The 13,125-nt window shown below is 42.6% G+C and overlaps 1 protein-coding gene across 5 annotated transcripts in view; it reads left to right on the plus strand.

The window, feature by feature from the left end:
* RNF38 (ring finger protein 38) overlaps positions 1-3,670 on the plus strand; it is a 64,093-nt gene extending 60,423 nt beyond the window's left edge. For all 5 annotated transcript variants that reach the window (XM_021707045.1, XM_008074171.2, XM_021707048.1 and 2 more), the window contains one exon: positions 277-3,670. In XM_021707045.1, coding sequence (XP_021562720.1) covers positions 277-339 — 63 coding nt within the window. In that variant the 3' untranslated portion in view covers positions 340-3,670. The remainder of the gene's footprint in view (positions 1-276) is intronic.
* Positions 3,671-13,125: the final 9,455 nt, after the last annotated feature.

A 13,125-nucleotide genomic window follows, 5' to 3' on the forward strand; every position in this document is an offset into this window, starting at 1 on the left:
TCTCGAACCCGCGGGCTCAGGCAATCCACTCACCTCAGCCTCCCAAAGGCGCACGATTACAGGCTGAGCCACATTAAAAATCGTTGGTGGGCTGTCTTTGAAGTTTGTTGGCTTTTTTTTTGTTTGTTTTGGCAAATGGCAAATGATTGCTTTATACCTTTTTAAAGGAGCAATGAGTGTAAAAAAAACTATAGGAAGTAAAAGTAGTTCCATTGCTTTTAATGTGTTCTACTGTGTAAGTCATAATTCAGACAAATTTTCTCTTTTGTTTTTTAGGCAAATCGTACTTGCCCAATTTGCCGAGCTGATGCTTCAGAAGTGCATCGGGATTCAGAATGACCAACCTAAGAGCACAACTTTAGTTTGGGTGTTCCTCATCACATGTATATATGGACTATCCATTGAACTTAATCTGTGTGGCTTCCAGCCCTCCCTTTACCAAAAGGGTCAATGGACCTTTCTTTGCACTGTGTGACTTAATCAACTATAAAAGCTTACAATTAGTCTTCACAATTATGGGATTGTTATACTAACCGTGTGATTGGAACTCCAAAGACTTTTTCTTTAGCTTAATTTTGTGTGTGCACTAACATTCCCTGGTTTTTGTGTGATCATTCCGAGTGTTGCTGCAAGATTACAGTGGACGTGATCTTTTAGCATGTGCTTTTATAAAAAGTGGTAGCTACAGATGATATAGCAATCTACCTTATATAGAGCCTTCAGAAACTGTGAGTGGAAATGGATGCAGCGTATGGCTGTTGGTGATAAATGTATCTGTGTGTGTGAGAGAGTGTGCACAACTACTTGTGTGAGGGCATGGTAGCTAATGTGTGTATGAGATCCTATATACCAGCATGTACCAAGAATGTGTGTGTAGTTTTAATTATGCTGCAATGTATAATCTGGTGTGTTATTTAAACAGCACTAGTACTGTACACTGGTTTTTCCCCTTGTGTTTGCTGTTGCACACTGATTGCTAAGGGTGCGTCAATTATAAGCATTGAATACTCCATGCCCTTCCCTCCCAATGAATGGAATGAGAAAGCCTTCCTTTGCTTCAGGCAGCTGTCACCTTCTCTTTATTGGTGGTCCTAAATGGGTCACTTAAGAAAAAAGTGTAACAGATTCTCACTCCATGAACCCGATTTTTTGATTCTGTTGTGAAAAAGAAATTTTTAAATCTCCAACTTGCTGTTTCCAAAAAGAAGGTGCAATATAATATATCATCAGCTAGCAATATTAGCATTTCAATCAATGATTTGAATGTTGATACTTTCTTGTTTTTTCCTTTACATTTCCAGTAAGTGTCTTACAGAAAGTACCTGTGATTTTTCTTTTTTAATGTTTAGATTTATAGTCTATTCTGAAGATATTTGATTAATATATTCTAAGAATACCACTGGTCCCATGAAGTCTCACCTCATTGACTTCTACCAGAACAAAATCTGTTAACTCAGCTTGACTTCTGGTATGTATGTTCTGTGTTCAAGCTCCAGTTCTGAAAGTTGTCTAGTTGTTCCTCCCTCAGTAAAAGTACTTCTCATCGAAACCCTTGTTTCAGGATGGATCAAGTGCTGTGACAGCCCGTGTTCCTTAGACCTGCTTTGCTTTAATGTTTTACTGCTTTTCCTTTTAATTTTTGTTTGAATGAGAAAGTTTAATACAACAGGTGTCTAGAATACTTGCAGTATAAATGAAGATTTGATTTTTGTATAAAAATAATGCTGTTAAACAGGAATTGACCTTCTTATAGTTGACCTGAAATAATACATAGCTGTGTGGGTTTTTTTAGTAGGTTCATTGAACGTAATTCGGATTGGTTAAAGTCATTTTTCCAACGACGTTTAAATTACTTTCTCATTCTCTCAGTGTCTTCACCATTGTCTGCCCCTTGCAGTTGATGTCATTGCTTTGTTTGCAGTCGTTCAAGCTGCATTATTCCAGTCAGGACTGTGATAACTCGCTGCCAGCCTCACTCAGCTTTCAGTTCGTTCTGTGTCCGTTTTCTACTCAGACAGTGTTAACTAGTTGTTACTGCCATGCTGCTTGCCCTCCTTTAAAGTCTCGATAAGCTCATCACAGCCTAGAGTTCATTGAAGTCAGTTCAACACAGAAGCACAATTTTGCCCTGTTCTAGACACTGTTGCCTCTATCTAGTCATACAAGTAGGATTTTGCATATTTTCTGTTTGCCCCTGGATTTGTCAGTGCATCAGAAATACATCTAAACAGTGGTAAACTGCACATATTACTTTTAAATCATTAGGCTATCACCCATGTGTTCCTGACGAATAAAAAATATGTTAAAGACCAAAATTTTTGGCATAATAATCAGCTGCATACAAATCACGTATAGTTTAATCTTTATTTTTTTTAATGAAAAAATCATGTTTAAAATGGCAAAAGCTCATCTTATATGTGCTCTTTTTATATAGCTGCAAAAATTTATATCTGTACAGATCTAATGTAACACTACTACACTCAGTATTCATTTTATTGAAGCATGCAAGTAAAGCACTTTTTCTAATTTATATAGAGATACCTAATTAACAAGACACATTGTACTAATGACTAGGAAAAGTAACCTTTTCTTCCCTCCCTTTGGCTGAATTTTTGTCATAATGTCCCTTTTTCAGTAAATTTTTGAGAGGCAGTTGGCAATTTAGGAGGCAGCAGGGTCTGTTTTGGTAAAATCCTGAATTTATTTGTTGCACTCTTGTGACTGGATCTCTCTTTGGGAATATCTTTTCTTTGCATGGGGCTCTCAGAGATGTGTGCAGACTTGCTTATTCAGTGGTTAGTGCGTATTTGGAGCACACTTGCTTGTGTTCTGACCAGCTCGGGCTAGCCACAGGAAGCAGCACCTTTGTGGCTAGCAAAAGAGCAAGAGCAGTTGATTCATGCCCAGCCATTGTCACCTCGGCCGATGCACCGGATAGCAGGCAGATGTTGGTTTGTTGCCTTCATCCTCTTTCCTCCTAAAACAATATTGGCTTTACCACCTTAACTCAGCTGTGGGTTGTTTGTGGGTTCTTGTTTGATTTTTTTTTTTCTTTTTGTGGCATGAATTGTCATCTTTGATATTTTTTAACCCCCATCCCCCCAAAAAGATGAGTCAGGCCTCCAGGTATCAAGATCTCATATTAGGATCTTCTGTCCTGAATTTTTTGAGCAAAATCTGGAAAATGTGAAAGCATACTTAGATTTTATATACTCTCTGAAATACGATTTGCTAAGATTCTTAAACTTGGGCCTCTTATAATAATTTTGAATGAGATCTACCAACTCACTTGTATTTTTCACAGATATCTTCAGGCCCTCATGAGAAAGCTATTCTCCTCCTGTTGGTACATTGAGTTACCTCATTTTGCTGTTTGTTTCAGATTATGAAAGCTCACAGGGGTGTTTTTTGGAATCATTTGCTGAGTCATTTCCTCAAATCATATTCCATTGTATCAGTTAACATATAGTTTTAAATGTACGTATTATAAATATCTGTAACCAAATCATTTGAAGGCTTGATAAATTTTTAACAAAGTTTGTACATTTTTTATGAAAGTTACTAGTAATGCTTTACTAAGTAGTGCAATGAATTTTTATTTTTAATCCCTGTGCCCAATTTTGGAGTTGAGAGGGTTGTTGGTAATAAATGTATGATGTACACTTAAAAACATTTGTTGTGTTTCATGTCACTGTGTTAGGGAAGGGGAAGGGTTGTGTGTGCATGATCAGGTGTGGTGGGCAGACATCAGCAGGAAGATAAAGCTGAGTTGAACTACTAGCAGTCAGACTTATTTTTTATATTCTATTTCAGTTTTTATATTTGTGCAAACAACTTAGAAACCCAAAAGCAACTAACATTATAGCATATGGTACATATATATGTTGTTAAAAAGACGAAGAAGATGAGAGTGTAGCCACAGGTGGTATATGCATATTGAACAGTCCAGGTACATAAGTAGGTCACTAGATTTCTTTCTGTATATATTAACCATAAGATGTGAGGACAAGATTAACAGTCAAGTTTGTCCACATTAGCTACAGTTTACTTTCAACTTATTGTTAACATAATGTGGAAAGTGGAGCCTCTGCTTGTCAGTTTCCATATATGTTTGTATAATAGCTTTCCTTTGACCAAAAAAAAAAAGGAAGAAAATAAAAATCTAATTCAGGGGTCTGTGGCCTGTTTGGGAACTGGGCCACACAGCAGGAGGTGAGCGAGCAAAGCATCTGTATTTACAGCAGCTCCCCGTTGCTCAAATTACCACCTGAACTCTGCCTCAGTGGAGAATTTGGTTCTCAGGAGCATGAGCCCTATTGTGAACTGCACAGGCAAGGGATCTAGGTTATGGGCTCCTTATGAGGCTCTAGTGCCTGATGATCTGAGGTGGAGCTGAGGCGGTGATGCTAATCGCTCCAAATACAGATTAACGTTAGCAATGAGGTTTAACTGCACAGAGACCATAGTCAATTGCTTGCAGACTCATTTCAAAACCTTATCAGTGAGTGGCAAGTGAGTTGATGTACTTCAGTTGCATAGCTGCATCTGATTGCAGGCTTTAAGTCGGAATCTGACACTTTATTTACCACTTCCTCACGCACCTCTTGCTTTTATGGTGAGTTGTATAATTATTTTATTATATATTACAATGTAATAATAAAAATAAAGGACAATAAATGCACTTGAATCATCCCAACCCCCCCCCCCCCCCGCAAAGTCTGTGGAAAAATTGTCTTCCACGAAACCAGTCTCTGATGCCAAAAAGGTTGGGGACCAGTGTCCTAATGCGTATGCTGGCTGTGTGAGAAGATGATGCCCTCCAACTAGCTCCAGCACTCATCTGATAGAGGCATTCAGAAAAGTGAACAAGTCCTGGTCTTTTTTCCCCTCCTTTTTCCTACATACTTTGAAGAGTACTTGTGTTGAACTTCGAGTATCTCAAGAAACCTGCAACTTGTGCTGTCTTATAACAGAGGCATTTACTGCTCAGTAAAGATCCACACACACATCCCAAGTTACCCTACTTACAATAAGGCAAGGAGGGTTATGCCACTGGTTCTGGCAAAGCATAGGCTTTGTGGTCTTTCCATGTAAGGAGTGTGTTAAAAACCAGCCCTCTTTTTCTCTGCTGAGATTGTGACAGTCCTGAGTCCTGAGTCATTGCCTAATGGAGCTGTTGTAGAAAACTACTGGACCCTCAGCAGCTAGTTCCATGAGCAATAGAGGTTCTTAAATGTGAGATGTGGACACTGTATCAGGACTTCATCCCTGCTGATTTGCTTCCCCTTTTTATGTCTTTAATCTTACTCTAAGTAGGTTTTTTGTGTTTTTTTTTTAGTTGGAGTCTCACTCTGTCACCCAGACTGGAGTGCAGTGGCTGCTCCCGGCCACCGCAGCCTCGACCTACTGGGCTCTTGGCAGTCCTTCCGCCTCAGCCTTCCAAGTAGCTGGAACTACAGGCGTGCTACCATGCCCAGCTAATTTTTTGATTTATTGTGGAGATGAGATCTCGCCAAGTTGCCCAGACGGGTCTCAAATCCGCGGGCTCAGGCAATCCACTCACCTCAGCCTCCCAAAGCGCGGGATTACAGGCTGAGCCACCGAGCCCGGCTCTAAGTAGGTTTTGATAGTGCTAATCCACAAGTGTTTTATATGTGGTAATAAACATCACTGGCTGCAATTAATTCTTTTTTTTTCTTTTTTTTTTTTTTGAGTTGGTCTCATTTTGTTGCCCAGGCTGGAGTGCAATGGCACGATCATGGTTCACCACGGCCTTGAACTGGGCTCAAGTGATCCTCCTCCCTAGTGGCTGGGACTACAGTCATGTGCCATCATGCCTGGCTAATCTTTTGATTTTATGTAGAGATGAGGTCTAGCTATGTTGCCTTGTCAGGTCTGAAACTCCTGTACTCAAGCAGTCCTTCCACCTTGGCCTCCCAAAGTGCTGGGATTACAAGTGTGAGCCACCACACCTGGCCACAGTTAGTTCTTAATAGATCACAAGCCCTTTGTATCAGAGGATAACTTTTTTTTTTGAGTTGGAGTCTTACTCTGTCGCCCAGACTGAAGTGCAGTGGCCGTTCCCGGCCACTGAAGCCTTGACCTGCTGGGCTCCGGAGATCCTTCCACCCCAGCCTTCCGAGTAGCCGGAATTACAGGCGCGCGCTACCACGCTTGGCTGATTTTTTTATTTGTTGTGGAGATGAGATCTCGCCAAGTTGCCCAGGCGGGTCTTAAACCCGCAGGCTCAGGCAGTCCACTCACCTCAGCCTCCCAAAGCGTGGGATTATAGGCTGAGCCACCAGGCCTGGCTCAGAGGATAACATTTTTAAGAAAGTGGTCACATCACATCCAGTTTCAGTTCTCTTGTGTACTTTAATGAACCGAGTAGACAATGCTGCTGTCCAGTAGAAGTGTAATTAGCTACATAAATAACTGCAAAATTAGCCGGGCTCGGTGGCTCAGCCTGTCATCCCGCGCCTTTGGGAGGCTGAGGCGAGTGGATTGCCTGAGCCCGCGGGTTCGAGACCCACCTGGGCAGTGAGACCTCATCTCTACAATAAATAAAAAAATCAGCCAGGCGTGGTAGCGCATGCCTATAGTTCTGGCTGCTTGGAAGGATGAGGCGGAAGGATCGCTGGAGCCCAGCAGGAGAGGCTGCGGTGGCCGGGAGCGGCCACTGCACTCCAGTCTGGGCGACAGAGTGAGACTCCAACTCAAAAAAAAAAAAAAAAAAAAGTTAAAGGCCAGGCGCAGTGGCTCAAGCCTAACAGAGTGAGACTCCAACTCTAAATAAAAAAAGTTGAAATTGTAATATATTTTGTTCAAGCCAACTTACCAAAATATTTCAATATGTAATCAGTATTAAATTACAGAGGTTGGGCATGGTGACTCATGCCTGTAACCCCAGTACTTTGGGAGACTGAGGCAGGCGAATTTCTTGAGCCCAGGAGTTTTGAGATCACCCTGGGCAACATAGCAAGACCTCATCTCTATTTTTAAAAAAATTACAGAAATATTTTGTGTTTTCTTATACCAAGTCTTTGAAATCCAGTGTGTGTGTTACATTTATAGCACATTTCAATTTGACTAGTCACATGTGGATGGTGGCCACCACATTGCATGGCACAAGTCTGCACCAGGACTATATACCAGGTTATCTGGTTTCTAACGAATGTTATTGTTATACCTCATGACTTCTTAGTTTTATCATTGCATACCTGAACAAACTGCAATATGATTTTAAAACATTTTACTCGTTATATTTTTAAATGTAACTTTTGTTTCTATGACACATTAAAAAATTATCATTTAAAAAGCCAACTTAACTGCACGGGCATATTTATTTGCTTATTGTGAAACTGCCCTAGATAACATTTAAGAACCAGGCTCCTTGTTTGACAGCAAATTCCCAAATTATACATTAGATTAGCACCTTCTAGATTCACAGCTCTTTAAAATAATTTGGCAATCAAAATCCAGCATTCTGAAAAGCTGAGGGTAGGAAACTTTAAACCCATTTGGGAAGCATGCCGTGGGTCCCTCTTGAGATGGCTCTGCAGTGCACATGCTCTTCGCCTTTGTCGTGTGTCTCGGTCTCCCCACCTGGCAGGAAACGGAGAAGACTAGAGGGGGAAAAAAACACAGTGACAGGCAGGAACATGGAATGTCAATCTAAAACTATGCTGCAGAATCAGTACGAATGAGAGGAATCAGCACTGAGAGAGGAATTGAATTGTTCTGGAAGAAGGACTCCACATCCCCTTCAAAGTTCTGGTTCTCGGTCTATGCAAGAAAACAGGGCATTGTGGCTAGTTAATAACCTGTAGTCTCACACCCAGCAGCTACCAGGACCCAACCAGCCTTGTCCACAAAACATGTTTACAAGGTGCCTTTACCTTCCTTTCAGTGCTAGAATCTCTTCCCCAAAGACTTTTTCCTTAAGAGCAAACTTGTAGGCCTCCCTCTTTCCATTGCCCCAGTTCTTTTATGTCTGAATGAGTCATTTTTATATTATCCAACTTTCTTGGTAGTTAGCGTTATATCCTCTGATAAGAATGCTCCAAATGTGTGCTGAGATAGGTTTCTGACAGCACAAACTTAATAAACATTTCTGGCCTGGCACGGTGGTTCATGCCTGTGATCTGAGGCTGAGGTGAGAGGACTGCCTGAGCCCAGGCGTTCGAGACCAGCCTGGGCAACTTGGCGAGACCTCATGTCCACAATAAATCAAAAAAGTTAGCTGGGTGTGGAGGTGCACACTTGGAAGGCTGAAGCTGAAGGATCACCTGAGCCCAGCAGGTTGAGGCTGCAGTGGCCCATAAGCATGCGATTGCACTCCAGCCTGGGCGACAGAGTGAGACTCCGAATCAAAAGGAAAAACAAAAAATTTCTGTAGTCAGTGCAAGCAGTATGGTATCCACACATGCTAGCTGGTTCTTTTTCTCTTCTGCTTTTGGACATTAGTAGTGGACTTCAGCTAAATCAGGAGAGAATAACCTTGACTCTTTTATCAAAATAAGGCCAGCCTTGCCCATAAAAAGTGTATCACAGCCGGATGAGATAGATGGCTCACGCCTGTAATCCCAGCACTTTGGAAGGTGGAGGCGAGAGGAATGTCTGAGTCCAGGGGTTCAAGACCAGACTGGGCAACTTGATGAGATCTTGTCTCTACGATAAAATAAAATAAAAATTAGTCGGGCATGGTGGCATGTGCCTGTAGTTCCAGCTACTTGGGAGGCTGAGGCAGAAGGATCACCTGAGGCCAGCATGTGGAGGCTGTGGTGGTTGTGAGCATGCCACTGCACTCTAGCCTGGACGACAGAGTGAGACTCTGACTCAAAAATAAATAAATATATGTAGTGATTCACACTCAGATTACCCCCATTGTGGTACCATTAAAGAGAAAAATAGATTGCATTTACTCTGATTCCAGAAGTTCTACAAGAGACTGTGACCATCTATCTAATGCAAGATACTAAATTTTGTTAGGAAAACAAGTCAGAGAGGAAAAAGTAAGCTCAAGTTCAGTTATTTTTTGTTCCACACACAGATCCAGGTTCTTCCTAAGGAAGACTCCTAGCCTCTGTCTGTTCCACAGCTGTTACTGAACACTAGCTTATGCCAGGCAGCTTTGGAATCAGGAGTCCAAGTATTTAGTGTATTCATTGCCTAGGGCTGCTGTAACAAATTACCACAAACATGATGGCTTAGACCAAATTTACTTTCACGTTGCCGGGCACAGTGGCTCACGCCTATAATCCCAGCACTTTGGAAAGCCGAAGCAAGAGGATTGCTTAAGCCAGGAATTCATGACCAGCCTTGGCAACATAGTGAGACTCCGTCTCTACGAAACATCCAAAAATCAACCAGGTGTGGTGGCACACGCCTATAGTCCCAGCTACTTGGGAGGTGAATGCAGGAGGATGTCTGACAGGAGTTGGAGGCCACGGTGAGCTGTGACTGTGCCACTGCACTACAGCATGGGCACCAGAGTGAGACCCTAACTCAAAAAAAAAAAAAGGGAAAGAAAGAAAAACCCACAAATTTATTCTCACAATTCTGGATGCCAGAAGTTCAAAATCAAGATGTCAGCCGGGCTCAGTGGCTCAGCGGCTCAGCCTGTAATCCCGCGCCTTTGGGAGGCTGAGGTGAGTGAATTGCCTGAGCCCACGGGTTTGAGACCCGCCTGGGCAGCGAGACCTCATCTCTACAATAAATCAAAAAATCAGCCGGGCGTGGTAGCGCATGCCTGTAATTCCGGCCACTCGGAAGGCTGAGGCGGAAGGATCGCTGGAGCCCAGCAGGTCGAGGCTGCGGTGGCCGGGAGCGGCCACTGCACTCCAGTCTAGGCGACAGGGTGAGACTCTAACTCAAAAAAATAAAAAATAAAAAATCAAGATGTCAGCTGGGCTGAGTTTTCTCTGGAGGCTTTGAGGGAAAATCTGTTCTGTGCCTTTCTCCTAGCTTCTAGTGGCTGCCGGCAACGCCTTGGAGATCCTAGGTCTGTAGGAGATAATCTCCAGTCACTGCCTCGGTCTTCACACAGCCGCCTCCCACGTGTCTTTCTGGGTCACCTTCAGCTGGATGGAAGGTCCCATGTGTCTACCCAGAGATCAGCAATAGGATCTGCTGTAGGGGTCCTTGTAGAAAAAGTTGGATTTGTCCCAACTCAGTAAGGCATTTGGTTCTGTTCCAACAAATGAAATTCCAGGACTCCGGAATTTCTCATCATGAAGCATGGCCAAAATAATTTGACCTAGATGATGTTAACGAAGCATATCCATTCTCACAGCCAGAGATGAACCTCAGCCATACGCTCATAGATTGACTTAGCGTAGGATTGCATCCAATTATGTCCAGGAAGGTAAATATAACTGAAATGTACCATCAGGTAAGTGAGTGAATAGCAGAGTTTTTTAAAAAAGGGGTATGAACAGGCCTGGCGCTGTGGTTCACGCCTATAATCCTGGCACTTTGGGAGGCAAAGTGCAACGTGGCAAGACTTCATCTCTACAATAAATAAAAAGAAAAAAAAAAAATTAGCCGGAGCGGTGGCACTTGCCTGCAGTTCCACCTACTTGGAAGGCTGAGATAGAAGGATCGCCTGAGCCCAGCAGGTCGAGGCTGCAGTGGCCTTGAGCGTGCCACTGCACTCCAGCCTGGGTGACAAAGTGAGACAACGACTCAAAAAAAGAAAAAAAGTACGAATAAATAAGCAGCCTATAACCGGTTGAATCAAAATCGGATGAAACTTGAAAATGTCGTGCTAAGTGAAAGCAGTCAGGTACCAAAGGTCTGGCAAATCTACAGAGAAACAGATTGGTGGCTGCCTAGAGGCGAGGGAATGAGGGGTATGGCTAAGGGGTGTGGGTTTCTTTTTGGAGTAATAAAAATGTTCTAAAACTGGTGATGATGACGGGTGACAACTCAATATATTGAAAGCTGTCCAACTGGACACTGTCAATGGATGAAGTGTATGGTACATGAATTATATCTTAATAAAGTTGCTTTTAAAAAGCACAATGACGTATACCCACCATAATATATCTATAATTACGAATATTAATGATAATGTGTGTTGGTGAGGATGTGAAGCAAACTAGAATTCTCATTCACTGCTGATGGAAATACAAATGGGAACAACCAATTTAGAAAATGAATTGACATTATCTGCTGAAGTTAAACTCTCCCGTTAGCCCAGTAATTCCTCTCCTAGGTATATGCCTAATATAAATGTATATGGGCACCAAAATACATATACAAGAAGGTTCATAGCAGACCACAATAACCGTAAATTAGAAACAACTCAAATGTTCATCAATGATCGAATTGATAAATACATTATGGTTGAGTTTTAAGGTGGTGTTTGTTTTTTTTTTTTTGAGCTTGAGTTTCACTCTGTCACCCAGGCTGCAGTGCAGTGGCATGCTCCCGGCCACTGCAGCCTCAACCTGCTGGGCTCAGACAATCCTTCCACCTCAACCTTCCAAGCAGCCAGAACTACAAGTGCACGCTACCACGCCCAGCTAATTTTTTTATTTATTGTAGAGACAAGGTCTCACCATGTTGCCCAGGCTGGTCTTGAACACGCAGGTTCAGACAATCCTCTCACCTTGGCCTCCCAAAGTGCTAGGATTACAGGCTTGAGCCACCACGCCCGGCCTAAGGTGGTTTTTATACAGCAAAGAGAATGAACTACAACTACCCACAGCAATGTGGATGACTTTATTGTTTGTTTGTTTGTTTGTTTGTTTTTGAGTTGGAGTTTCACTCTGTCGCCCAGGCTGGAGTGCAGTAGCATGCTCACGGCCACAGGAGCCTCGAACTGCTGGGCTCAGGTGAGCTCCTTCTGCCTCAGCCTTCCAAGTAGCTGGAACCACAGGTGCATACTACCACACCTGGCTATTTTTTTAATTTATTGTAGAGATGAGATCTCGCCAGTTTGTCCAGGCTGGTCTCAAACCTGTGGGCTCAGGCAATCCTCTCACCTCGGCCTCCCAAAGTGCTGGGATTGTAGGCATAAGGCACCATGGCCAGCCTTTACAACGTTTTTAATACAGCAAAGAGAATGAACTACGACTACACAGAGCAATGTGGATGACTTTATCATCTTAAATGAGCCATTTCAGGTACTTCAGTATCCCCAGTGTTGTATTACGTAAAGCCTAAACAAGTCCCCCAAATCAACTTACCCCTCCCAGAGCATCTGTTTTGAACTTGCTTTAAGCAAACAGAAAGTACCAGAGTAGCAATATCTCTAGAGTTTTGTCATCCTGCTGATAAAAGACAAGTATTTATGCATGACATTTACACTAGGGGGCACTGTTGTTCAAATCCAAGTTCCAAACACAATACAAGCTTTTCAATGCCCAGGCCAGGATGGATTTCCAAAGTGTGCTTTAATGCTGCCTTTAGTCATGGAAAGCATGCAGTTAGAAATCCACCTGCCAGAATAGTGCAGGGCCATCACAGCTCAGAGACCCATTCCTTTGTACGCCCTGTTGTGTCTTTTACCTACAGCATGGGGCCTCTAAAAGTTTAAATGGAGCCGGGCTCGGTGGCTCAGCCTATAATCCCACGATTTGGGAGGCCAAGGTGAGTGGATTGCCTGAGCCTGTGGGTTCGAGACCCGCCTGGGCAACTTGGTGGGACCTCATCTCTACAATAAATCAAAAATTTAGCCGGGTGTGGCAGCGTGTGCCTGTAGTTCCAGCTACTTGGAAGGCTGAGGCGGAAGGATCACCGGAGCTCAGCAGGCGAGGCTGCAGTGGCCGGGAGCGGCCACTGCACTCCAGTCTGGGCGACAGAGTGAGACTCCAACTCAAAAAAAAATGAAGTACAAGAAGAATTAGAAAACAATGCTTATATATCACTAAAACAAAATTGTCAATACTTAGTAGGTTTATTATTAACAATTATGTATAGCATTAGTATCAAATAATTGCTAGAATTCCTAAAGATTTTGAACTTATTTTATGCATTGATCATTTCTGTTTTTAAGAACTGTCTTCCCCACAAAGATTAATTTATGGGATTCGTTTCTTTTTAACATTTAAAATGAGTGTAAACAAATCTGGTTTTACATTCAATGATACTTCTCAGAAAATAGCTTATCTATCCTTA

Source organism: Carlito syrichta, unplaced genomic scaffold, assembly GCF_000164805.1.
Source record: "Carlito syrichta isolate Samal-C Ts95f unplaced genomic scaffold, Tarsius_syrichta-2.0.1 Scaffold316346, whole genome shotgun sequence".
Classification (NCBI taxonomy): Eukaryota; Metazoa; Chordata; class Mammalia; order Primates; family Tarsiidae; genus Carlito; species Carlito syrichta.